The 27,329-nt window shown below is 35.9% G+C and overlaps 1 protein-coding gene and 1 gene segment (V, D, J or C); one reads left to right on the top strand and one right to left on the bottom strand.

Moving 5' to 3' along the window:
* The window catches only part of LOC308645491 (T-cell receptor gamma chain C region C10.5-like), a 41,555-nt gene extending 30,803 nt beyond the window's left edge, over positions 1–10,752 (top strand). The window contains exons 2-6 of the C gene segment in view: positions 3,857–4,186; positions 6,580–6,627; positions 8,243–8,290; positions 8,867–8,902; positions 10,063–10,752.
* Positions 10,753–14,300: 3,548 nt separating this feature from the next.
* Positions 14,301–27,329, bottom strand: part of STARD3NL (STARD3 N-terminal like) — a 51,636-nt gene continuing 38,607 nt past the window's right edge. Inside the window, exons 8-9 of one of the 2 annotated variants that reach the window (XM_081283769.1) lie at positions 19,275–19,350; positions 14,301–14,664 (exon numbers count right to left, since the gene is read on the bottom strand). In XM_081283769.1, coding sequence (XP_081139895.1) covers positions 19,292–19,350 — 59 coding nt within the window. In that variant the 3' untranslated portion in view covers positions 14,301–14,664; positions 19,275–19,291. Of the gene's footprint in view, positions 14,665–17,621; positions 18,282–19,274; positions 19,351–27,329 lie in introns of those variants that run through there. The other variant, XM_081283768.1, reaches the window with a different exon arrangement.

Here is a 27,329-nt window from a genome sequence, read left to right on the forward strand (position 1 = left end):
TGTTTTTGATGAGGGTTCTGTCACTGTGGAACAACTTTGAGAAAGTCTTCGGTAGTGGAACCAAACTTGTTGTCACAGGTGAGTATCCTAAGAGTCCATTTCCAGGGAGATAGAAGGAAGGCAAGAAATGATCCTCTTGGAAAAAAATAGTAAGAATGTTTAGAAAAAAAGAGGAATGTGAGGGGAAATCGATGTAGCAATCTTAGGAGACATTTTAACCAAATGCTATACTAAAGGAAAAGAGACAATATTGTCTAGATAATGTAATAACAGCATTTGACTTTGTGTACATGTGAACTTCTACAAAGTGCTCATATAAAACTGTATAATGATATGAATGTGTTTGACACTGGAACAAAGTTCCTTCTTGTAGATAAGATGGTGATAGACTCAATGGGGGCACACATTCCCTATTCTCTGGTGAAATGTGTTCTGGAAGTCTGAGCTTTGAAGGCAAGCAGACTTGAACCTCCAGCTCCCTTGCTTACAGTTTAGTAAATTTGGACAATTATTCTTTGGCGTTAATTTCCCGATTCATAAGATAGGATAATAATATGAACCTAGCAAAGTTATGTGATAATCAAATGAGATGATGTAAATAAAATTCTTGGCACAGTACTCAATACAAAATAGAACCCCCATTACTATTCTTCCAACTTAAATGTAAAGAGAGAATCATCTTCACTACAGAGCATTGCTTTCAAATAATAACACTTACAACAGAGCAGAAATTTTCCAGAAGGTTCAGCAATATTTCTAATGGCTCAAATATAGTTTACCTTAACATTCACTCATAAAAAATTGAATCTGAATTTTCCATCACTTGGCAAGAATAATAAGAATAACTGAAATGAGCATGTTTTAAAAAGATTTAAAAATTTTTAATTATTGATAGACCTTTATTTATATGCAGTGCTGAGAATTGAACCCAGTGCCTCACATATGCCAGTCAAGGACACTACCCTGAGCCACAATCCCAGCCCAAAATGTGCATTTTTAAAAAATGATTTTACATACTTTGAATCTTATTTCTTTATCTTAATTAGTAACATCTCTAACATCAATATTAATGGTCTCAAAATTTTAGACAAACAATAATATTATTATTATTATCCCACCAATATTTATCAGAAAAGAACTTTGGTTTCATACAGAAAATGGCAACACAATAAATCATTGAAATATAGTTGGAAAATTGTCAGAAATCTGAAATAAGTATTTAAATATGAAGTAAGTAGTATTATTTGATCAAGGAAAAATAGGCAACCTTTAATAAGTTCTCATATGTAGATTTGGAAAATACTTTTAATAGATAATCAGTTGATATTTGGAAAATTTATATGAAATTTGTATGAGTGCATCTTAAAATACAAGCTTAGGTATTTAATTCAAAATGCACTCATTTAAGAGGCAAATGAACATACATAAATTAATCAAACAGCTTTATTTATTTATTTAAATAAGATGTATTGATAGCCATCTTATTTATTATTCAAATAAAACAGAGTTGTTACAATTTGCCATATTATAAAAATTTTGATCATGATAAATATCTTGCCGGGGGGCAGTGGTATAATCCCACTGGCTTGGAAGGCTGAGACAGGAGGCTCATGAGTTCAAAGCCGCCTCAGCAAAAGTGTGGTGCTAAGCAACTTAGTAAAACCCTGTCTCTAAATAAAACACAAAAAATTGGACTGGGGATGTGGCTCACTGCTTGAGTGCCCCTGAGTTCAATCCCTGGTACCCATACTCCCCAAAAATCTTAATATATAATTTTTTAAAGTAATGCTTTCAAAACCATGTAGCATTCAGAATATAAGTTCTAACTCTATATAATCAAGTATACTTTGTAATACTTAGTTCATTATTACCTTGAGGCAGTTCAAGACACATTCTGTACTCAAAAGTATGAAACTTAAACTACCTAAGGAAAATATACAACAGGTAATACAGATGGGGTATTGTACAGGAATTTTTCCAATTCATCATTTGATTTTTAATTGCTTTATTATGATGAATCAGAAATATTCCATCAAGAAACACAGCTTCTAAGATGAAAATTAGATTTATTAATACATTATTTTACTAAAATTACAAAATTTACAATTGAAAAATTAATCACCTTTTATAACATACCTTTGAAACTACAAATAAAGTATACAGTTGGATAAATATGCAGTATGTTTACTATTTACACTAAAATAAAGTGCACAAAATTAAAATAAACACATTATGCCTCTAATATATTTATAACATGAAGGAATATTAACATTATATGCTTACTGATTTTGTATACAAGTTAGGAACTTTGCTATTACCCAGACAGAAATCATCAAGAACTTTTGTTCTTTTCTTCTCAAGTGTGAAACCTGATTCTTTTTTTCCTTAATAAATCACGTGTTGAATTATTATACTAAATTCAAATTAGTCCTAAGAGAATATTTGTAAGGCATCTGAGTTTCAACTTGCAATCAAATTGAAATAATTCCATCATTTATAACAAGGAATTGTGTTAAAAAATAAATGTAAAACCAGTTAACATTCAACATACACAAATTATGGGGTTGTAAATAAATCACGATTTGTTGTATATTTTTACATTATGTCTGAAAGAAATTCTTGAAATTATAACTTTTAACATTACATCAATTATATATACATTTTATTTAGTAGGTTAAGATGAAGAGACGGATTGAATTCCAAAGGAGAGATGTAGGAGACTGTGCTAATGCAAATTTTGGGAGAGTCACTGAGAGTCAAACACAAATATACTGATAGGTATATTCCCTCACCCTAATGAAATAAGGACAAAAAAATACACCCTTGGTGTATCTTAGTGACACTTGAACTTCAAATGATATTCCCAAATAAAATGTTTTTGATGAACATTTTCTATTGATAAGCACATTGTTTGGTAAAATTAATACAAGAACATTTCTGAAAATAATACAAATTTCAAATAGTTTGCTGAGGAAATGTTGATATTTTCTGTCTAAATTCAAAACACTGAATAATTTGGAGGTGCAGCTTTAAATACTGCCCAACCCAAAATCGTATAGTAGGACAGATTTTAAAGCAAAATGTTAGATAAAGTTAGAAACTTCAGGAGCTTCACAAGTAGGTATGCATCTACATTTGAAGCCAAGTGACCAACCTGACAGATTACAGGTACACATGGAAGTAGAGGCCTATTGAAACAAGTAACAGCATGTTGTTACAAAGAAAAATGAAAAGATGCCTCCTGGCATTTATTTTTATGAGAAATAAGATAAATAGGATGCATTCTAGAATTAGCTAAATGAAGACTGGTTTGCAGAGTTGCAGAGCATGAGACAGTGAGTTACATGTCCAGAGAGCAGAAGTGACAAAGGATGGACAAGGGAAGTACTTTAGAAGGGACCACAGAGCCTCATCTAGAAAGATCACTAAAAAGGTCTGGTTGTCATCTACTCCTCTTCATCCATCTTGACAACACATACTCTACTAGGAGAAAACTAAGGAGATGTAAACAAAAAGTTAATGGGTTCAAGAATGTTGGAAGCCTCCTTCAGGAATGATTAAAAGTCACACCTCTCTTAGCATGTGGAAAAAAGAACAAAAGTCAAGATTCCTTCTAGACCTTCCACTTCATAGCTGTGTCTTTGGGCTAGTTACTTAACCTCTTGAACCTTTTTGCACATCTGTAAAATAAGGACTATGGTAAGCTCCTTGCAACCTATGGGGAATAAAAGGCCATGGTGGGCACTAATTCAATGGCAACTTGTCTTCCTATTGATATGTGTTAGGTTATTCCAAACAAGCAATGTTTGTAACTCTCTAATAATCTTTTAAAATCTATTTTCCATTTCCTCCACAGATAAAAGCTTTAATGCAGACATTTACCCCAAGCCCACGATTTTTCTTCCTTCGGTTGCTGAAACAAATCTCCATAATGCTGGGACATATCTCTGTCTTCTGGAGAACTTTTTCCCTGATGTTATTAAGGTATATTGGAAAGAAAAAGGAGGTTATAGGATTTTGGAATCCCATCAGGGAAATACCATGAAGACTAACAACACATACATGAAGATGAGCTGGCTAACCGTGACTGGAGAGTCAATGGATAAAGAGCACATGTGTATCGTCAAACACGAGAATAATAAAAGAGGAGTTGATGAAGAGATTCTCTTTCCTGCAATAAGGAAAGGTATGTGCATTTAAATGTAAACATAAATTTCCAGAAAAAAAAATTGAAAGGGAATACCACATCTTTCCTACCAAGCATTAATGAAATCAAGTCTAAATCTTTCTTAAATATAATAATGTTTAATGGCAGAATATATATCCTGTGATTTTCCCCATAGAAATGAAATGGTACATAATTTGGAGAAAACTCTAAAAAATTTATTTCAGCTTTCTCAGCCTCAGTTCAATATTTATAGTATTAAAACTACAGGATGTATTTTATAATTTTTATGTGGACTATATGAAATAAGACACATTAAAGTATCTAGCAGCTCAATACTTGTAAAATATTAAAAAGAAGTTTCTACTTTTGATGATTTTACCTGATTTAGAAATCAAAATGATTATGTATATTTCAGGAATGTTCTATGAAGCAAGTAAAGTTGCCCACTTCAATCTTGCTATGCACAGGTTAACTTACAATGAGTTCTTAATTGAAAAACTTATGCTCAAACAAAAAAGCAGGAGCATGGCCCAACAACACCCAAAGATTTGGAATAATCTTGGCCACTGAAGTTTTATGTTAGCTTTAAATATTTCTGATTTTTATTTTATATATCACTGTTAGAAAGAATTTCATAATTTATGCTTCAATGAGCCTAATGTGTATGAAGATACTCCATTTTTCCATGACGAATTTCTCCTTCCATTGGTAAATGTAGCTACATAAACATTTCCTGTTCTATTCGCATATGCCAGGCCTGAGTTGGAATGTGGATGAATATTCTAGAATTAGTGCTGCCAGTAGGACGTATTGCAGTCAAGAGAGAATCCTTTTTCCCTGTCACTTAGGACCACATAGGACTCAGGCACAATGTCCCAAAGGAATCCTTTGGGTGCAGTGAGGTAGGTATCCATCACAGATAGGCAGAAGCCTGAATGTGCAGAGGCCTTGCAGTAGTCCAGTGACTCACTGCATATTCACAGTCCTGAGTGTTAAACAGCAGTCCAAATGGCCTAGTGGGCATGGGAAGCAATCTCTTTGTAATTTTCCCTGTGGCTTCGAGCCCCTATTGTGCCAGTGAGAAACTGGCACGTGGCAAACGGGTGAAGAGCTTTGCCATAGTCCATCCCAGTTTCCCAAGTAAGCCTTCAGTCGCTGGGACCCTAACTTTCTGCAGTCACTACTGAAGTCTGAAGAGTTGCCTGGTTTTCCCTGGAGATATGACAAAGATCAAATGAAATGCTGTTAGGAAAAAAAAAATGTTTTCTTAAAAAGATAGAGCATGGATTCAGATATTTCTATATTTATTGTACTTACATCCTTTCCTAAAACCAACTAAACAAGAATACAAAACCAACCCCAATTTTCTGTTTTCCATGATGAGAAACAGAGGGGAGGCAAATAGGCAAACACAAGGTTAACTTAACCACTGTGCATAAGTGTCCAATTAGGTTCAGGCTTTTCTATTGATCAGAGAAAATTAAAAAGAATATTAAGTTCCATGGTGATGAATCTCGTGTAGGAGAGAGGTTCCAGTTTAATAATAGTTTAATAGACACTGATTTCTAAAACAAATGTTTCTCATGGCCTTCTCTGGCCCCAGAGCTGAGGAGGAAGCTTTTGTCAATGTCATCTTTTCCAAAGCTGCTTTTTGAAGGTTCGTTTGTTTGTTTGTTTGTTTGTTTTTTGGTTTCATTGGTTTGTCTTGTTTGTTTTGGTTTCATTTGGTAAAACCTGAAAAATAGCACATGGAAATGAATTAATGAAGTGATTATTTTGAAGGGAGATAAAATGGTATTTCCATGTTTACAACAAACTTTGACAGAACTTAGAAAGCACATAGATTTTATTACTTAGGGACTGTACTTTCTTCTCTTTACCTCAAATGATTCCTGGTAATAATGATTTTCATTTATCTTTTAGTGAATATATCACTCTAAGAAAAGAGATACACCTTTTTTTTTCAATTTTTTTGTTATTGTAGATAGACACAATACCTTTATTCTATTAGTTATTTTTATGCAGTGGTGAGGGTTAAACCCAGTACTTCACACATACTAGGCAAGCACTCTACCATTGAGTCACAACCACAGCCCCTAAGAGAGACACTGTTTTGCTCTATTAAAGTCAGTTTTTAATGATATTTTCAATTCAAATATTACCATACTGATATTTTATTTCTAGGGACTTATCCCTAAGGCCTATACCTCGACTCCATTTTTAAGATACACACAAAAATAAGTCAATGTTCAATAATATTGTAGAGTGTAAGTATATTCATATAGACAAGAACATGTCTATTAGAAAAAGAACCAATCAAAACAACCATTGTCTACATACACACACACACTCACATGCTTTAAAATAATGGGCATGAATAATTGAGTGATATTTGTTCTTATTGCTTTTAGTTGTCACCACTATGAATCCCAGAGAAGCCGATTTGAAAGTTACAACTGGTGAGTTTTAGTGTGTGTTTGCCTTCACCTCATTTGATATCATTTTCCCTCATCTGATAATCTTAACTTCTGAACTTCCTCACTTATGACAGAGAAATCAGGATATCTGGTTGTTCCAGAATGGACTGAGTGTCACTTAAGTTGTCCTTTGTTTCCTTGGCATCATATTAACACAGTAAACTACTGATGTTGGGATGAGATGACTGTAAATAAGAGCCATAGGCTCTGAAGCATTTCAACAAAGGGACTTCATTCATTCGTCTACTGTGTGTAATGACTGGGGAAAGAGTAATAGCAGATAACTCTAGTTTTGTTTCCTAACTGTGGATAAATACAACTGTCACTCTGAGTTTTATTCCAAGAACTAAAAATGTGATTTGGCCTATGTTTCTATCTATCCCCAGAGAGAATGGCACTGAAATGCTCAGCACCTATTTTTTAAAAGGCATTTTCTAAGAATAACCAAGGTTCTAGAGGATTTTCTTAGTGTCCAGAGTGGTGGAATTGTATTGTTTCTATATAAATTATTTTCTCTGTATTTATATGCAAAGTAATTTCCACATTTTTTTTAAATTCCCCTCGATATCTTCAGATATTTACTCAGCAATTCACTGATAGGACTCTTGGTTAGTTATGTAAACTCTTCAAATCTTATCTCCTCATTCATGACATGAGACTCTCAATAATGCAACTCAGCCATGTGTAGTAGTGTGTGCTTGCAATCCTAGTGACTCGTAAGGCTGAGGAAAGATAATTGAAAATCAAGACCAGCCTCAGCAACTTAGTGAAACTTGACTTAGAATAAAATTTTAAAAGTACTAAGGATAAAGCTCAGTGATAAGGCAACCCTGAGTTTAATCCCCAGTAACCGCCCCTGCCACAGTACAACTCACTTAAGTGTGACTGAGGATTTAAACAAGATAATTCATGTGAAGCATTTAACACAGTGCTGGCAAACAGGGATCACTCAATGTATATGAACTTTAATTAATATTGATATCCTCATGCCTACAAACACCAAACCTTCAGGAAATTGTGTGCATGAACCAGGAATATTGGGGATATGCATGATTTAGAAAAGTACTAAGCAGAGGAAATTTCTCTAAATGAGACTCCTTCAAATGTGCATGATTCTGTCATTGACTCTAAGATTGGACAGATTCATTTTAGGTGTAACATCATATTAGGAGTGTGAGCAGAAACCTGAAAAGCAGCTAATTCTGTTTATTTTCCCACTGACATATTTGTGCCTACTTGTGAGGAGCTGTGAGTAAGGAGGAAAATCAGACAGTCTTGGATATTACAATCCAGTTATGATAAAAAGGAAAAAAGATTCTTTCATGAATTTCAATATCTTTGTGTGCAGAAAAATATTATACGAGTGATAGCTGCTCAATTATCTGGAATCAGACTATTTTTGGAACTGTGGGACTCAGTTTTAATGATTATGTCTTCTATGCTTCCAGAGATGTGTGTATATTTATTTACGTGCATATAAATATGTGCATGTGTACACATACATAAACTTTCAAATAAATACGTGTATGTGTATACATACATAAACTTTCAAATAATAGACAAGAATACTTGATTCATTCTTGCTCTTTTCTTCTAGCTGTCACCACTATTAATGTGAGAAAAGCTGATCTGAAATGTGAAAATGGTAGGTTTTAGCATGTTTGCCTTCGTATCTTGTTATACAATATTCCTCCTCCTGAGCATCTTACTTTTTAAATTCCTCTCGTGTAAGTTAGAGAAATCAGAATGATTATATGTGTCAGAATAGACCAAGTGACATTTTAATTAATCCATCATTTCCTAGGAGTCATGATAGATAAATGCAGCTCTCACCTTAGGTTTGTTCAGAGAATTAGGAATGTAAAAATTCCTATCTTGTGTCATTAGAAAGACTTGCACTGAAATTCTGAGTCTATGGTTAAAAAAAGAGAGAGAGAAAAAAAAGAGAAAAGGATATGTGCTAAGAATAATTAAGATACCTGATGATTTTCTGCTAACCATTTATAATTAATTCCTCATTCATAAAATGGTTACCATCCATAATTGAACTCACTTATGTGTCACTGGAGATGTAAACAGTGTAGAACATTTAACAGTGCTTGGCACAGCAATGGTCGCTCATAGATATTAAGTTTTGGTTGACTCTCTCTCCAGTGTTGATAATGGACATTGGATAATTGGACATGGATAACTGACTTCTACTTGCTCTTATTTCTTCTAGTTGTCAATACTACTGAATCTGAAGCTTATTCAAAAGGTAAAATCATAATTTTTAGTGTGTGTTTTCCTTTATCTCATGCTATAGCTTTTCCCACTCCTGATCATTCTAACTTTTGAACTTCCTTCATTTAATGTAGAAAAATCAGAATGGCTGGATTTTGCAGAAAAGACTGGGTATTTATTTAATCTATCACTTCCTAGGCATTATACTATCATAGTAAACAATGTGTTTTCATATGAGACAACTATAAATGAGAACATGCAGTGGTATGTGCTGAACTATTTTAGCAGACTTCATTCATTCATGTTTTTTTCTCCTAGAAATTAGGGAAAGCATGGTAGACAGCGACTTTTAGATTTTTTAATTATTAATTGATTTTTAGTATTTTGTTAGTCATATATAACATGAACTGGGATTTATGAAGTCCAGTTCATACAGAAGGCCATAGGATGTGTTCAGTATGTATTCCCTTGATTAATCCTCATAAAATTCCAATAATGTGGTACATATTTTTCTATCATTTTACAGATGAGGGCAATAAATTAAGTCCCTTGCACATGCCACACAGCTACATCAAGTGTTCAACTCGCTCCATCGAATAATGTTCATACCCTTATACCCTTCCCCATTCTTCCTCTAAGAGAGTCACAAAGCAAGAAATTCCAAAGTCAAGACTCTGAGACACCATGGACATATATGTTTGGGTGGGAAGATGCATGGGCTTTGGAGTACCACAGACTAGACTCTATTCCCATTTTGTATAGGCTACTATACAGATTAAATAAGACTAAAATTTTACATGTAAATTAATTCTTAACATACTCTGTGTCATACTCTGGTTAATGAATATTATATATTATTTGTACTTAGAGACAGGTTGGGGCAAAGAAATTCTAACATCTAGTTATCACACATACTTTTGTTCCCCATAGACACATCCATTAAACATGGATTCTTTTAAATATTAGGAAAGTTCTAAGTAAGTAAGGCAAATATTGGTAATCAACTTGACTTACAAGCTGAACCTTGCTCTTGGTGGTTTGGGTGGGAGTGGTAGATGTTGACCTTTGGGGTTTGGTGCGGGTGGTGTCACTTCAGTGTAGGTCACCAAAAATAAACATCTGTGGAAACTTCCCCCATGAAGGGTTCTATCATGTCAAAAGAACAAGTGAAACTAATTACCTGACTTCTCTTAGATGCACTGAGGCTGCAGCTCACAAACACCTCTGTCTACTGGACCTACCTCCTCTTACTCCTCAAGAGTGTGGTCTACTTGGCCTTCGTCACCTTCAGTCTGCTAAGAAAAACAGCTGTCGGTAGAAATGGGAAGAGTACCTAACAAATGGTGGCACAACGGAGTTGTGTTGTGTTCTTGGTTTATTGTCGAAGAGTGTCTGCCGAGGACCTGGCTAAGTTTGCTTGCTGGGTTACAGCTCCTTGGGTTCTCACCAATATAATTCTGTCACTATTACAGTAAGGGTTTCTCTAACCAGTGGGCAAATGGAGCAACTGCACTTTGTAACAATGAGTAGCACTTAGTGGCACCTAGTCCCTGTGTTTCTAGTCCCCATCAGCCCCTCCAGCCAGCCCAAATCATCTCAACCTTCGTGGGGCCCATGGACAGCTTCTAGACACAACCCTTAGTGCCCTTTAACCAGAGACCACCTTAAAGCCTTCCATTCCACACATCCTGAAATTGCCTTCTTTGCTACTTGAATTCTGTTCTTTATTTTTCATAATAAACACAACAGTCTACTTTGGGCCATGTGGACTTTAATTTGATGGAAATAAATTGAAAGTTCAAAGTGACAAGCAGCATGACAACTGAATCATGACTTCAAGCCATGGTTATTAACGAGGATCCAACACCAATTTTCACTTCTATCCCTGAGATGGGAATTTTAGGGCTTTCCTAGGGGCACTGGCTCCAACAGGAGTCAGAACCAAATGGAGAGTCACATTACTGCTCTTTTAAAGGTAACAGATTGACATTCATTTTGTTTAGACATTCCCATGAAAATAGGAAAACATGACTTGCACTGTGTGTGCCCAGCTCTGTACCAGCATTTCACAAGCACTGTTTCCTGGTCCTCACAATACCAATGTAAATATTGCACTAAACCCCAAGAGGCAGTGAGACAGAGGAGTTGAGGATATGGATGAAGGGCCCAGATAGCTTGGGTTTCAATCCTGGGTCTGGAATTTAGTGTCTGGGTGACCTCAGAGACTCGCAATCTCTGTGCCATAATTTCTTCCTATAAAATGAAGTTAGAAAATCCTGTGTCATAGAATTGTATGGGTCAGTCACATGAGTTAGTAATGCTTGGTTCAGGCAAGTCATCCATAGCATTTGTATGTGTTGAACTCCAGAAATAGTTTATAACACATTTATATACCAGCAAAGCACCAAGGATGATCTGTTCTCAATTTTCTGCAGAGGATGGGTGGAATAGAGCAGGGACTTAGCTACTACCGTGCACCAGGCAATCCATGAATCCTGTAAGATTCCTTCAATGTAGGCATAATTATGGCCTACAGTCTATAAAGTCACTAGTTTTTTAAGTAATAGTATTGATTTAAAGTCAGGTCCAGTGGAACCTAGTTTGTGTGTGTGTATAATTGCCCCAATATCATGTCTTCCTTTTATCCACTATCAATTTGGAGAAACAAAACAAAATCAAACACATGCATTGCTGCTTTACTAAAGGCATCCTACAATGAGTCAGAGAATTTTTTTAAAGGTTTGTGAGTACATCTGTTTTCTCTTCATATACATACGAATTTCCAATTTGTCTTTCCTCTTTAGATAAAATTGTGACCTACTCTGTAATCACCATAATTTGTCCGCTAGCCATAGATAGAAGCTCTGCCTTCCTTTTTGAGAGTGTGTGTCCTCTTGTTGGGAAGTAGGCTGAGCTTCATGTACAAGAGGACCCTTAATGGTTCTCTCTGGACATGGATAGTATTGTGATATCCTAGCTCCTTCAGTAGAATTACTGGGCCCTAATGTCCTCACAATCACCTTGAGGAACATTCTAAGGAATCGAAGAAGGAGGTAGGTTATGCAACCTTCTTGGTCCAATCTTTTCCCCCACAGCACAACTGCCCCTTATAGAGAAGTCCCATGGCATGATGGAAGGAATCCTGGACCAAAAATCACATTTCATAGCCAGTTAGAGCCCTGGCTACTCAGTGTGGCTCTAACTAACTATACCATTTGCTCTTTTTATTTAAAATGACACATAAAACATATTTATGGAAATACATGATGGTTTAATGCATGTATACATTGTGTAAGTTCAAATAAGGATAAGCATATCTATCCCCTTGTACATGTATCATTTTTAGTCATAAAAACATTCAAAATAATTTTTCTTTACTCTGTGAAATATATAGCACATTATTATTATAGTTTATTCTCACACTATGTTTAATCCATCCTTAGAAGAATGTGTTAAGATTGAAGATTACAGTTTCAAATTCAGTGATTGACATCCCAATGAAGTAATAATAACAACTGCTTTATAATGCTTACTATGTACCAGGTGCTGGATTAACTACATGTCCCCTCATTTAATTTTCACAAACAGCTTAGGAGATATGTACAACTAACTGTTTTACACAAAGGGTAACTGAGGTGGCAATGGCTGAGGAACTTCCCATAGCTATAGAGGGAATAATCAAAAAGGCTGGCACTTGAAGCTAAGCAACCTGGCTTCAGGAGCCCTGCCCTCAAGTTACCCTTTAGAAAATTCTGTATCCTCATTACCTTCCTGTATTTCCTCTCCAGGCTGCTGTGCTATTATTTTTATTAAAGGGCTAGAGGCCAACTGCCATGTAATTTTTCATGCTGAGAAGGCTTTTTACACACTGATCTCTCATCCATCAATAGGCCTTCTATGATGTAAGTCCATGGCACATAGCTGGATGAAATACAGACTAGAACAGCAGGTTGCATCCACAGGTGTTTGATGAAAACTTGAGGCAAAGGTTTATACAATTCCAAATGAAGACAGTCATGTCTCAATAGTCACTGTAGGGCTAGAGTAATCCATACATTTCCCAAGTATAAGAAAAAATGATGAATAAAAGGTCATATGTTCTTTTTTAATAATTATTTTTTAGTTGTAGTGGACACAATACCTTTATTTTATTTGTTTATTTTTTTATGTGGTGCCAAGGATTGAACCCAGAACCTTGCACATGCTACGCGAGCCCTCTACCACTGAGTCACAACCCCAGCCCCTCATATGTTCTTAATTATTTTACAAAAGAGAAATTTTCCAGGCAACAATTCTCAAAACTTTAAGACTTGCCCCTGTTATGTGTTTTTTTTTTTTTTTTTTAACCAAGAAATAAACTCAGGGGCACTTAACCACTGAGCCACATTCCCAGTCCTTTTGTATTTTTTATTTAGAGACAAGGCCTCACTGATTTGCTTAGCACCTCACTAAGTTGCTGAGGTTGGCTTTGAACTTGCAATCCTCCTGCATCAGCCTCCAGAACCACTGGGATCACAGACATGCGCCACTGCACTTGGCCCCTGTTATGTATTCTCTTTGATGATCTGGAATTATTTTCTTCATAGACTTCATTGTTTGAAGTATTTTTGTCTAGAAAATGGGCCAAATTAACAATAGCTGAATTTCTCCATTCTGTTCCTCAAAGTCCTATATAATTGCCAACCAGAAAATTAGAGGACTAAGACATAAACTGATAAAAAGCAAGATGATACATAATTCACCTGAAAGGCTATAAACTCAACATTCTTATGAACCATGAACACTTACATAACTGAATGCATGATTTCCATCATCTTCTGTTAGGCTATTTGTTTGCTGTTTGATTTCTTTGAATTAATAGGAAATACCTACCATGTAGTGAGCATCAGGAATTCTGCAGGGAGGTCCGCCTTCTCTCCAATGTCTCAACTGCACCACCATATAGACATCATGTCTACCACGCGGCCTGCGCAGTGGTTTCATTAATGAGGTTCTAGGCATAAAGTTAGTTAGAAGAGATCGAAATAAAACACACAAACCAGTTACCTTATTAATATTGCTAGGTCCGAGATGGCTCACCTCCCTGGTTCCCGCCTCTAGCCGCCCAGCAGGGCAGCGAGGATTACTCTGGGCTAGCAGGAGAGAGAGAGAGCGAACACGCCTGGGAGTAGCCTTTTATTTGGGGAACAAGAGATTCAGGGGAGAATTCCATCCAATGAAGGTTGAGGGGGGGCTGCACTCCAAGGTCAGGGTCAGTGATTGGGTCTCCGGGGTCAGTGGTCACGCACACCCCCACACGGATGGGCTCTCTCATCAGGAAAGGGTCGGGAAAGCTCCGACACAGCCAGAGCGCCTCAGGCCCTTAACGGGAGTCACCCAATCACGTGTCAGAATGGCTCCCCACAATTATGTCCATTTCACTACATCAAGCCAGATTTCAGAGACCCCAGGTTAATCACACAGTAACCCTAAAATTAAATATGCGCAGAGATAACCGGTAAGCCACAGCATTAAATATGCCCGTGTTGAACACTTAATAAGCCCCAGAGTCCACATGATTCCATATCTTACTGGACATCTGTTGCTCTGTCCATTCTACCTATGGGTCTCTCTGTCTTCGTAGGAGCCCTTGAGAGTCACTGAGACATAGACCTTATCACAGGCCGGGTATAGGAACTTATAAACAATTGTTTGGTGATCCTAATGTACAGCCTGGGTTGAGACCAGCAAGTGACTTAAACAACTCCAGAACTCCAACATGGCTGTTGCGGATGCAAGCCACAAATGGTCATCATCCTAGAGAGAGCACAGCACCCATATAAGGAACATGATTCATCTGGAAATTGTTTACACTATTTGATTCATCAGTTATCAAAGGAAACAAAATATATATGCTAAAATTATACGCAAGGATGTTCCTTCAGTATAGCACTACATTAGCCTCAAATTAACACATATGTTCAATAAGAAATTAATCAAGGATATCAAATGACAGACAAATACGCATCTTCACAAATGCAAATTCCTTTAAAGCAATGGAAAATAATCAGGATGTTAGATATTACAATATAATATTGTAATAGGATAAACTTACTGAAATCATTATATAATACATTCACATGGTTCAAACCCCCAAATATTTTACTTTAAATTCCTGTGAATAGGAATATATATAAACATATATATGGGTGTATATTCCCATTATGCTTTCCTACATATAGTATATATTATTCTGCACTTTTTCATTTATAAATTTGAGATCTCATTTTATGTATATATATTTAGAGAGCCAGAGGTATTTCCCTGGTGAACGTAAATTACATAACATCAGTTTCCTCTTATAGGCCCTTGGTTTATTTATTGCTACTATGAATCACCAGTTTTATGTCCATCTGATTGTGTCCCCTGCCAACCTGCCCTCCACAGACAGCCCCACATGCCTTGCCTATCCCCATGTATATGAATTTGTGAGTATGTTGTGAAACATCAGGACTTTGTTAACCTGATAGGTGAAAAATAGAATCTCACTGAGGTTTTAATTACTGTTTTCTTTCTCATTATGAGTAAGGATAAACATCTTTTCATTTAACATCTATTTATGTAACTTTGCAAAGTTCTGGTACTCTGATCATTTTTACTACTGAGTAATAATACTAAGAAATATGATACTTGTTGCTCTGTGTGTCTGCATTTCTGTAGGAAATGATACAAATATTAAATGTATGGTAGGTGATTAAAAAATAATGTATATTTTTCTATATTAATGAAACCTTTTAAAGTTAGAAAAGTTTAAAAGTTTGAATTTAAAAAATATCTTATTTTTTAATATTGGAAATGTTTTGCTCATTTACAATCACCTTTACTTTCTGTGAGGCACATTCTTTGGAAAATAAGCAGAGATTCCCATTATGAAACAAAATAAGAGTAACCAGACTCAAAAAGATTTAGATCAATTCCTTGATGCACCTGCTTTGACCATGGCTCCTTCAGCCAAATACTCCTCCCCCTGTTCAGAGATGCAGAACCCTCCCTGCCCTGGGAAAGCAGACACAAAGGCAGGAATATTTGAGATCACTGAGAGCTTTGTGGGCTGACATAACTGGCTGGGCAATAAGCAGCCCCCTCTGTGGTTTCCAACCTGACCCTTTCCTCCCCCATGCAGTCCTGAATTTGAGCAGTACAGAAAGGGAGAGCTCTGGTGGTGGGGACACAGAGTGGGTGGGGGATGGGTGCTGGTGTGGCTGATGTAGTTTTTAGTTTCTGAGGTTTCTTTTGTTTCTATGCTCTGTCAAATGTGGTTGATTCAGGGAAAAGGCTTAAAGTCAAACCGACCCTACTTGTTTGTGTATCAAGAGGTGGCTGAGGTGTTGGAAGAGAAGTTGGGGGCAGTTAAACCACAACCAACTTTGCTCTGTTTCAGAAGCCTACAGCTAGTCGGAAGAGGTATCTAAGTTCACATGGTGAGACTAAGATGGGACCTGCTCTCCCTGCTGTGATCCAGGGACGAAGGAAGTGCCTCAGCTGCCGGAGCACTGGGAATCTGATGGCAGGATTTCTCAGACACTGTCCATTCTGTCACTGTCCTGAAGAATGGAGAAAAGGTCATGTGCAGCCCCAGGGTAACTCCCAACATTCCACCTAGTGTCTGTGCTTTTCCCAGGTACTTGATTTATGGATGCTGGTTGGTACCTTTCAGTTTACTTTCTTGGTGTAGAGAGTGACACAAGACCAGTGTACATGAAGCTGTTGGCAGAGATACACAAAGATGAGGGCAGTGGCAATATGCTTCAAGAACTCAGAGATACAGAACCACGGAGTTCAATTGTATAACTGAAAGTCATATGCTGAACAATGTGAAGCCCATTTACAAGGACAGGATGACTTCAGAGTCAACCTAAGCAAGGCTCAACAGAGGATATTTAACCTGAGATGAAAAGGTGATTGAGGTCAGACAGAAGAGTGTTGTTCAGCAATGTGAGCATAAAAAGAAAACGCTTCCACCCGCACTCTACATACCAAAATGGCTCCCCAGGACCCTAGTTTCATCTGTCCACTCCCAAGGGGAAATATAACTATTTCTGAGATAATTGCTTTAAGCTCTCAGTCTGACTTCATGCCATATTGCAATTATTCCATCATTCTTGTTCTATGCTCAAACCATATTATGAGTGAGAATTATTTTCCTAAAATGATTGGCAGCCTAGCACCCTACTTCTTCAAATGATCTCATTTGGGGAAGTATTCTTCCTGTAGATAAATTTAAATACCTGATGTCCTGCTTGGGCCTTATCTCTGGGTTTGGTATATATACAACTCCACTTCTGAGAAAGGAAACTGACACTGAGATAACTTTATTGAGTTCCTTATGTATCAGTCTCTAGAACAGACCCTGGGGACTTTCCTGGCTCTTCTCCACCATAAGAAGCTCCTTGTGGTCAGATGCCAGCCTTTGAGTCAACCTCCAATTCACACTGCTGAGATGTGACCCACACTTAGAACAAGCACCACAGCAGGGAGGCTTGGAGCTGCACAAATCATAAGGTTCCACCTAAATCAACATCATCACCATTATATACAATTTCTTGAATGGCACCATGAAGGATGGAAAACTAACAGGTATGCTAACTCTCTTGAAGCAGTTAGGGGAATATTCATGTTTGAAAAATAACTCACGATATAATTTCGTTCATTTTAATTCAAAATAGCATAAAACACAAAGGAAAAATGATAACAATGGTTTCTTAGTCCTTTTATGGACACTTCAGAATTAAATCTCAGAGAAAGATATAAATTTATAATAAAAATAATAAAATATATGGTACCATTTTACATGTATTCACAATCCCTCCTTGTCCTCTTTCTTTATTCCAACACTTTAGGGTAAAGACATTAGTAAACCAAGAAAATACAACTAATCATTTTGATATGCTGGATTTTATTACTTTTAAAAATTGTACAAAGAGCACATATGCATGAGTTAAAAAAAAAAACAAGGGAAATGTAGGGTGTTAATAAATGAAATACAAAAGAAATCTGAGACATGAAACAAACAAAAAATTTCATCCTGTGAATTGAAATAAAAGGTATTTCACTTATTAGAAAAGTGTTATTTCAACATATTAAGAAGTCTTTTGATTAGGATACAGCACACACACAACATTCCTTCAATTATTCATTGACAGGTCAGACTCAGTCTCACTGAACAGAGGAATAATCATGACATGACCTGGCCAGCCAGAGGCAGGAGACTGAATGTGTGTGAATGTGGGAAAATGTCCGTGAGGTATCACCATAAATAAAAGTTTACTAGCTGTTCAACAAAGTCAGCAGTGGATGTCGCCATTTCAACTATCAATAGGGAGACCCCATCTCCATCTTCTTCCCTCGGATGACTTCAGTGAGGGTTCTTCACACTTAGGAAAAGAGTGAAGACAAACAGGTTGAGGTATGGTGTTAAGAGGCAAAATTCTGCACTGCCTCTTATCTTCCTAACAGGGTCTATATCGAAGACAAACTGTGATAAAGGCACATAAAGGACATGGCTGTGGCCATACCTGAAGTTATTTTAAAGCATTTCAGAAAATGTTCAACTATTCCAGTATCCACGTATTTGCCTCCTCTCTACCCTGCTGTGTGGAGAGAAGCGTCTGTTGTGTGTCAGGTGCCACCAATGCAAGCACTGGTCTCTTCCACCAGGAACCTGGCTGCCTCTGTTGCCCAGACTGCCTCTGTCTGTCTTTACAGGGACTCGTATTCTGTCTACTACTTTTTCCTTTTGTGGTGAAATATTTAGGAGGAGGCGCTGATACAACTCACTTGCTATTTATTGGCCTTCTATTTGTGAGGCTGATTTTTTTTTTTTTTTTGAGGAGCTAAAAGGGTTTAACAATGCGTTCTGCCTCAGAGCTTTCAATTTCCAGCAGTTTTTATCTCAGAAGTCCAAAACTTTTGAGAGACATCCCACTGCCCAAGTCTGAGCTTGACTATCTCCTTCTAGCTATATGATTTTGGGGAAATTCCTCACCCACTGTTCCCTTACATGTGACACAGTGGTAATAACAGTCCCTACATATCACAGGTTGCTCTCCTTGGAACACAAAAAGGTTAATGCTTGAAATTAAAACAATGTTTGAAACAAAAAGACACTCTAAGTAAGGAGATGTGAATCTCTCCTTTTTCTTTGGAGATTCAGGACTCTGAGGTATTTTCCACTTTACAAATTTACCCCTATGCAGAAAACATTCAAAAATTTTACATAAGGAAATGTGATTACTGATTTCATGTAAATATAATGAATCTGGCTATATACTTGTACTCATATTCCCTGAAGTTTACTCTGAATCCACTCAAAGAAAATGCATTTTGTGAACCACTCTGCTCTTAAAGTTTCATTTTCAAACACTTACTTTTTATAAAGTAGAACTCAGAGTTCTAGAAGCGGTTTTTCACTGTCCTGTTTTTCCTCAGCTTCTTCTTCAGATCCTATTTGGTACAGAAGGAAAAAACTGTCTCATTCCATCAAAGAACAGTTTTATTGTAAAAAAGACAAATTCTTAAATGAAAGACTCATTTGTTTAACTCTACAGAGATTTAGGTTAACAAACTGCTTTCTTCAAATTTTACTTTATTTCTTCCAGGAGGAAAACGAAAATATAATTTATGACTTGCACTAAATTGGCAAAAACAGATTTCACTTATGTGCTAGTGAAATACTCATATGCCAAGAATTGTTATCAATTGCCATTGTTCTTCCACCTGTTTGCACACTACGCTGAGCTTTGGTACAAAAAATTTGATCACTGTACCAGGTGAGTGAGAGAACAGTGTGGGCTCCTGAGGATGAGGGAAGTGCCGCTGCTGCTGTCAGTGATCACTACTAGCTACCTGGTCAGAATCAATATCTCATGAGCCTCAATTTCTCATACAATTGACCTTGTCATTCCACTCTGCAACTCTTTCTTTAGGATTGATCCCTGGGGAAATAATACTTACTATTCATTATGTGGATTTTTTTTCTCTAATAACTAGAAAACAAACCTAACTGGCTGAGAATGTCAGAATGGTTAAATAATTATATTTACATGGAATACCTTATATCCATGTAAAATTATGGTTCTTTATAGTTTATGACAACATGTAAAAAGTATGTGCATTAGGCAAATGCAAATATGAAAAAACATAAATAAAACTTTGTATGCTATACAATTACGTTTGATAAAATTAACAAAGGCAAATATAAATGTACAAATGAGAACAAGTAGAAGATAACCACATGACCTTTGCACATTTTAATGAATATTCCAAAATGTCTGTGATAAAATTTAAAGGGATTTAATAAATTTTACATTCTAATTTTAAAAGCAGGGTATAAATAACAGAGGCATTGTGAGAAAAAGATGTGAAACTACACACACAACTAGAAACAAGTTAAACTGTGAGTAGTGATACTGCTGTTTGAAGGATCAGTGAGTTCTAGTAGTTGTTTTCAACCTCTGTATAAAAGCATGTATTTCTTTTATGAACAGAAAAAAGAAATAGAAAACTGAGGTGTGGAAAACCAATTCATTAAGTTAGGGATGCAATCTATTCCCATATAGAGGTGGTGCCCTGCCTAGGCTGGGCTTTAATCTGTAAGAGGGTACACTGTAAAGAAGACATTATTTTTGTTCTTATGAGAAAATCTGGCTGGATTATACCAAAGAACAAATGTGACTGTGTCTTACATCTTAACCTCATAAATGTCATATAGTTCAAGTGGAAACTGGGGTAAAAGCAATAGATAAAGGTGGAGTGGTAAAAGGCTTTGCATTCCAGCCCATTAAACTGCTGTATATCATGGCAACACAGGGTGGTTTAACTGCCTTCTCATGTTGAAAGGAGTCTCAGGAAGAGGATCAGATCAAGCCTTCCTGTTCCCAGGCTCATTTTCCAACTGCCACGCCAAAAGTATGTAAACCACAATGAGTGGTCCTGTCGTGGTATTACCTGGGAATCCTAAATAAAGCTCCATCCTTAATTAAAATTTAACTACATATATTCTTTACATATTTTAAAAGACCCTCTAGCTATGGCCTAGTGAGGGGGTTCAATACAACCTTTCCATATGAGAAGCACCTATAAAAGTTGGAAAAATGGACAAAACTGAAAGCATTTCACCCTCTGCAAATGATCAAAGGTATATACAAATGGAGACTGGTTTATGTGTGAAAACAGCAGAATTCAGGAACAACAGTGCTGCTCCTTCCTGAGCTTCTCCTGTTCCTCCTCTTATGCCCAACACCCAGTTCAATGGCATGGAGGTTCTGGGGACTGGCAGCAAAGCCATCCAGGTGAAAGAAGCTCACTTAGTTTGGGGGGAGAGCCATGCTAGTGGCCAGCAATATGGATGGAAAATCCCAGGAAGCAGGCAGGGCAGCTGCTCTGCTAGTCAGAGGTTGTGGTCATGGTTGGAGCAAGCATATGCTTGGTTGGGTCTTTTCACATGCACAAGGAAAACCCAAGAGAGCTCAAACTAGCCAGATACCTTGAACTATGAGCATCCTCAAAGAACACACAAAGTCTCAGCAAAAACAAAAACCTATGCAAGACCTGAAAATGGCCTGAACTTTGAATGTGACACTCAAACCATGTGTATTTTCTTCTGGCAGGATGGAAGCATTAATTCAGGTACTTGAGACAGATACTTAATCCAGCCAGGTACTCTGTAGACACAGGGAACCCATAGGAAGCTTGGTTTTAAAAACAAACCAAGACTTAAAAAACAAAAAAAAAAAAAAAACAAAAAAAAAAAGGAAGTAAATTAAAAAAAAATGAGAAAAGATAGATGTAACCACATTCCCCAGGGAATACAATTTCACGAATAATTTACTAAGCAAATGAACAAATAGCAACAACAACCTTTTGGGAGAAGAATGAGAATCCTGAGTTGCTACAATATATTTTCAACAAATTACTTTTCAATAGAAAATATAAGACATGTAGAGAATTAGGCAAGTATGAACATTCTAAAAAAAATACAAAAACACCAAAGCAAACCATCTCTGAGTGTCTCTAAATACTGTACTTAGCAAAAAAAAAAAAAAAAAAAAAAAAAAAAAAAAAAAAAAATCAAAGCAATATTAACAAATATGTTCAAAGAACAATAGAGAATCAATTTAAATAACTAACAGAAGTAGACCAACAAAGTAGAGGAGGGGGATTTAGATGGGGAGAGGGGAGAGGGAATGGGGAGGTAGCAGGGAAAAACATCTACAAAACTATGCTATGTCTATGTACAAATATACTACAATAAATATAGCTTTTATGTGTAATTATAATATACTAATTGAAATAATAATAATAAACAGAAGAATTAGTAGAGCAAGTGGTTCAGGGGCAGTGGCAAGGGAAAGAGAAGGTACAGGGGAATAAGAATGATCAAATTATGCTGCTTGCATGTATAAATATGGTGTAATGAATCCCATTATTATTTATAAAAACTCTGAAGTGAAAAAAAAATTAAGTGCAATGATATATTTGTGAATCAAGAAAATATTCAAGACAGCAGAGGAACTGGTATACATGAAGACAGGGCTGGCAGAAATGATCCATTCTGAGACAGAGAGAGCAAAATACTGAAGAAAAATTAAATACAGTTTAGAGACCTTTGAAATAACATCAAGCATACCAATATATGGGCATTGGGGAGTTCCAGAAGAAGAAAAAAGAAAAAAAGTCTAGAAAATATTTAAAGATAATGGCAAAAATTTCCTACATTTCTGAGACATAATAATCTATACATTTAATAAGCTAAAGGAACAGGAATCAGGACATATACAGAGATCCACAAAAATATCACTCTAAACTTGCTGAAAACCAAGGACTACATGAAAATGAACATATGGTATGTCAAAGTTTATGAGATACCAATAAAGCAATGTATACAGGAAAAATGTATGGCTTTAATTGACTATATAAGAAAAGAAAGTTTTTAAGTCAATCAAAAAATAATCTACTTTAAAAGGTAGAAAAAGAAGAATAAGCTAAATTTAATCCAAGAAGATTCAAGGAAATAAAAAAAAAATTGACTTGGCACATTTATAACCAACAGATTTTTGAAAAATGTGCCTAAATATATGAAAATTAATTCAAAATGTATCATAACTTTAATTAAAAGAAGACACACTACAAAATCTTCTAGACGGAAACACAAGAGGAAAATCTTCATTATATTTGAGGTCTCAAATATAGTATCCATTGGAAGGTAAGGGGAAAAAAAGAGAGAGAGAGATAGAGAGATAAGTGTCATAGTAGAATGGGTAGACAATAGGATGGGAGGGGAGAGGGGTGGGATAAGGAGGGCAGCAGAATACAACTGACACTAGGATTGCTGTATGTGTACACATGGGTGTATAACCAATGTGATCCTGCAATCTGTACACGTGGAATGAGAATTCATACCCTATTTGAATCAAATATATGACATGTCAAGATCATTGTATTGTCTTGGACAACTAATAAAAAAAAAACATTAAAAACTTGTGCTTCAAAATACCATATGAAAATGTGAAAAGACAAACAGTAGACAAACATTTGCAAATCATTTATATTTGATAAAGGACTTTTATCTACAATGTAGATACAGCTTAATAGTAAGAAAATAAGTCAAAAAATCTTGAAATACAGATTTCTCCAAAGAAGATACATGATTAATATATAATGGAAAAGATCTCTGTCATTAGGGACATTAAGCTTAACCACATGGAAACTACTTTACCTCTGTTAGACTGGCTACAATAAAAAAGACAGATGATACCAAAGTGTTAGTGATGATATGGAGAAACTGAAACCCATATATGTTGCTGGAAAGAATGTACAATAGTGCAACCACGTAAGAATAGTTCAGCAATTTCTTAAAAAGTTAAATTTATCATATGAGCCAGCAAATCCTTAGAAATCCATTCAAGAAAAATAACAATAAATGTCTCCACAAACACATATATGTGAATGTTCATAGCTGAGTTACTCATAACAGCTCCAAACTGGAAATAACCTAGACATCCATTAGCTGGAAAGTAAGCAAAAATGTTGTACAGATACACCATGGAACAGTATTCAGCTATAAAAGAGAACTACTGATATGTTCTACAACATAACTGGTCCTCAAAAACTTTACACTAAGCAAAAGAAGGAGAATGCAAAAACTACATGTTATATGAACTGCCCTGAAAATAGAAATCTGTCAAGACAGAAAGCAGATCTGTGTTACTCAGAATGAGATACAAAGGCAGGGGTTAATGAACATGAAAGAAGTTTTTCTAATGATAAAATTTTCTAAAATTATCTTGTGATGCTGATGAAAAAAACTATACATTTGCTAAAAATCATGCAATTATACATTCACAAACAATGGATTTTATAGTATGAAAATTATACCTCCATAGAGTTTCTTAAAAAATCAATGTTTTTGAATATTCATCACAATGAGTTTTCAATATTTTAAAATTTCAAAATTTTAATTCAAAGGTAGGAAAGAATTGTGTTTTAAATCTGTTCACTATACATAATGTAATCATGGGATTGATCATCTGAATAAGAACACTTCTGAGAAATGAAAGGGATTCTAATAATCACACAAGGAGACAGGAAAGGCGAGGCAATTCAGAATGGATAGTCATTCTTGGTTGGTATTAAACTGGTATTTTAATGCCTTTATCTAAACCTGTTTAGAACAGATGACATCATGTAATTGAGCTACTCTACATTTTAAATTGGTCAAGAGGTGAATTATTCTGTCCTTAGCATCATGCTTGGTTCATTCTAGCTCTCTGACCACAGATGACAGCTTCTAGTCATCCAAAGAGGACTTTGTTTCCTTGTTCTTTCCATTTAATTCATGGGTTTTAGGATGTGGTTAGCAAGCCTGCACACAAATTACTTTTCTAGCCCTTAAGTGTACATCTTCTAAAATGTGCTAGTATCCTAATTTACAGGTCTAAAATTCAAGTTGATCAGTGACAGGAAAAATGCTGACACTTTTATGTGTGATGCCTCAATTTCTCTCTTATTTTTATCTAACCCTTCAACACTTATAAATCTATGTGCCAGGTACTGCATTAGATGCTGGATTTAAAAAAAAAAAGACAAGAAAGGAAGCCAAACCTTTCAGATGCCCCCATTTCTAGTAAAAATCAGCTACTAAAAGACTGATTTTTTTAGCTACAGGCATAATAAGAATAGAGTGTTCTTTCTTTAGGCACATTACCTCAAATAATAATTTTCACTTCTAATTCTTTCCTGAATTGAACAGGCAATGCAAAAAAAAAAAAAAAAAAAATATAGCAAGGCCTTAGGGGCACTTCTCTTCACCCATCACTACTAATCTGCCTTTTGTCTAAACAAAACAGCCACCTAGTGGAATACTATGAAAATGTTTTGGTTCTTGTGCAGATTTATGATTCAGTGAAACAGTAATGCCCCAGAGGACCACTAGGTGGTGGCAAATGTCACAGGCAGAAGCCATGGGATCTACCAGTGCAAAGCTTGAAGGGGAGGGAATGCCTGAGGTGAAATTCCTCATGTTTTTAAGAAAAAACAGTACAACTGGGAAACCGCATTAGTCTTAGAAAAAGAATTAGCTAACAAGTTGGAATAGTCTTAGAAAAAGTAGAATGGCATGAAATACATTATGAACTGCCCCACCTCTTTTTTTTTAAAGTATTAATCCTATGACATAAAGTATTAGAAAGAAACAGCACTTATAATTTGGTAGTAAAAACATTAATACTTAATTTTAATTACTATTGTCTCAGGAACAGATTTTCTGCTAATCCACATCTGTATCTCTTGTGGATTTATAGTTTTGCATTTTATACTACTTGTAGATCCCATACCAATAGTCTACCATCATTCACACAGCTCTTTCTGCCAGGAGTCTGTTTTATTATAGTGTGTAAAACACTCCTCGTGTTGGATGTTGGACATATAATAAGTAGACTCTAAATCAAGCTTACATCCCATAGTAGAAACAAACCAGGTCACAGATGAAGATAGTGCAGGCAGCACAAGATGACAGGGCTAGAATAGAGGTACCAAAGACCAGGCAAAGGCCACCTGACCAAGACTTCCAGGAGTGATGGGATGGGTAGAAAACGTTGTGCAGATGTCTTTGGAATATGTGGTGGAGACATGATATGGAGAATATCAAGAGAAGATGCAACACAGCATTTTCAGAAAAGCTACAAACACAAGAAGGCAGTAAAGGAGGTAAGAAGTTGGACAACTGAGTAAGAGTGGGAACAGAGGTGCTTTCTGCCAGACTCCGAGACTATTCAATTATGAATCCTTTATGCCACTAAAGGCTTTTGGACAGGCGACTGACAGGATCAATTCTGCATTTTCACAAATACCAAAAGGCTGCAGACTTTAGCAGTTATGACCATAGACCCTAGCAGTGGAGCCTTATTTGTGTGATGCTAAGTAACTGCTTCCATTCTCTGTGCCTCAATTTTCTTATCTCCACGTTGGAAATAATCAAGTCTTATATCTTAGTATGATTAAGAGGAGAAAATGAGTGAATTTCAGTTCTAAAGACCTGAGAACAGCACTAAGCACCTATAGAGTATTAGTAACTTTGAAAATATTTTTAATTGTGGCAAAATACAATTAAAATAAAATTTGACATTTTAGCTCTTTGTAAGTGCACCACTCCTTGCTTTAAATACGTCCACCTTGTTGTGCAATCATTACTACCATGCATTCCAAAGTTCTTAGTCCCTGGGAACCACTGTTCTTTGTTTCTGTGAACTTGACTACTCCAGGTACTTCATTAAATTCTTTATGTGCTAGTTGTCCTTATGTGCCTCACTTACTTTATTTAGGATAATATGTTCAAGGTTCATATATGTTAGAGCATGTGTCAGAATTTTTTTTTCCTTTTTATGACTGAGCAATATTTCATTGGATGTATACATCATTTTTGTTTATTCATTTATCTGCTGGTGGCCGTTCGAGTTGTTTCTACCTTTGGTTACTATGAATAATAAATAATGCTACTCTGTAAATAGGAGGACAAATACATGATTGTGTTCCTGCTTTCATTTCTTCTGGATATAGATCCAGAGGTATAACAGTTGAGCTAATTCTATGTTCAATTTTTTGAGGAAATATCATCTTGCCTCCTGTAGAAACTATATATACCATTTTACATTCTCAAATGCAGTGCATAAGAGGTCCAATTTCTTTATGTACACACCAATACTTCTTTTCTAATATATATTAACAGTCATCCTACAAGGTATAGTATCTCATTATGGTTTTGATTTTCATTTTTCTAGTGATTAGTGGTATTAAGCATCTTTTCATGTGCTTATTAGCCATCTGTTTATCTTCATAGGGAAATGTCTGTTTAAGACCTTTCCACATTTAGTCAGGATTTTTTTGGTTTTTGATAGCCACTGTATTGAGAACAGTGGTGGTTAGTT

This window comes from Spermophilus citellus (assembly GCF_964194105.1).
Source record: "Spermophilus citellus genome assembly, chromosome: 3".
NCBI lineage: Eukaryota > Metazoa > Chordata > Mammalia > Rodentia > Sciuridae > Spermophilus > Spermophilus citellus.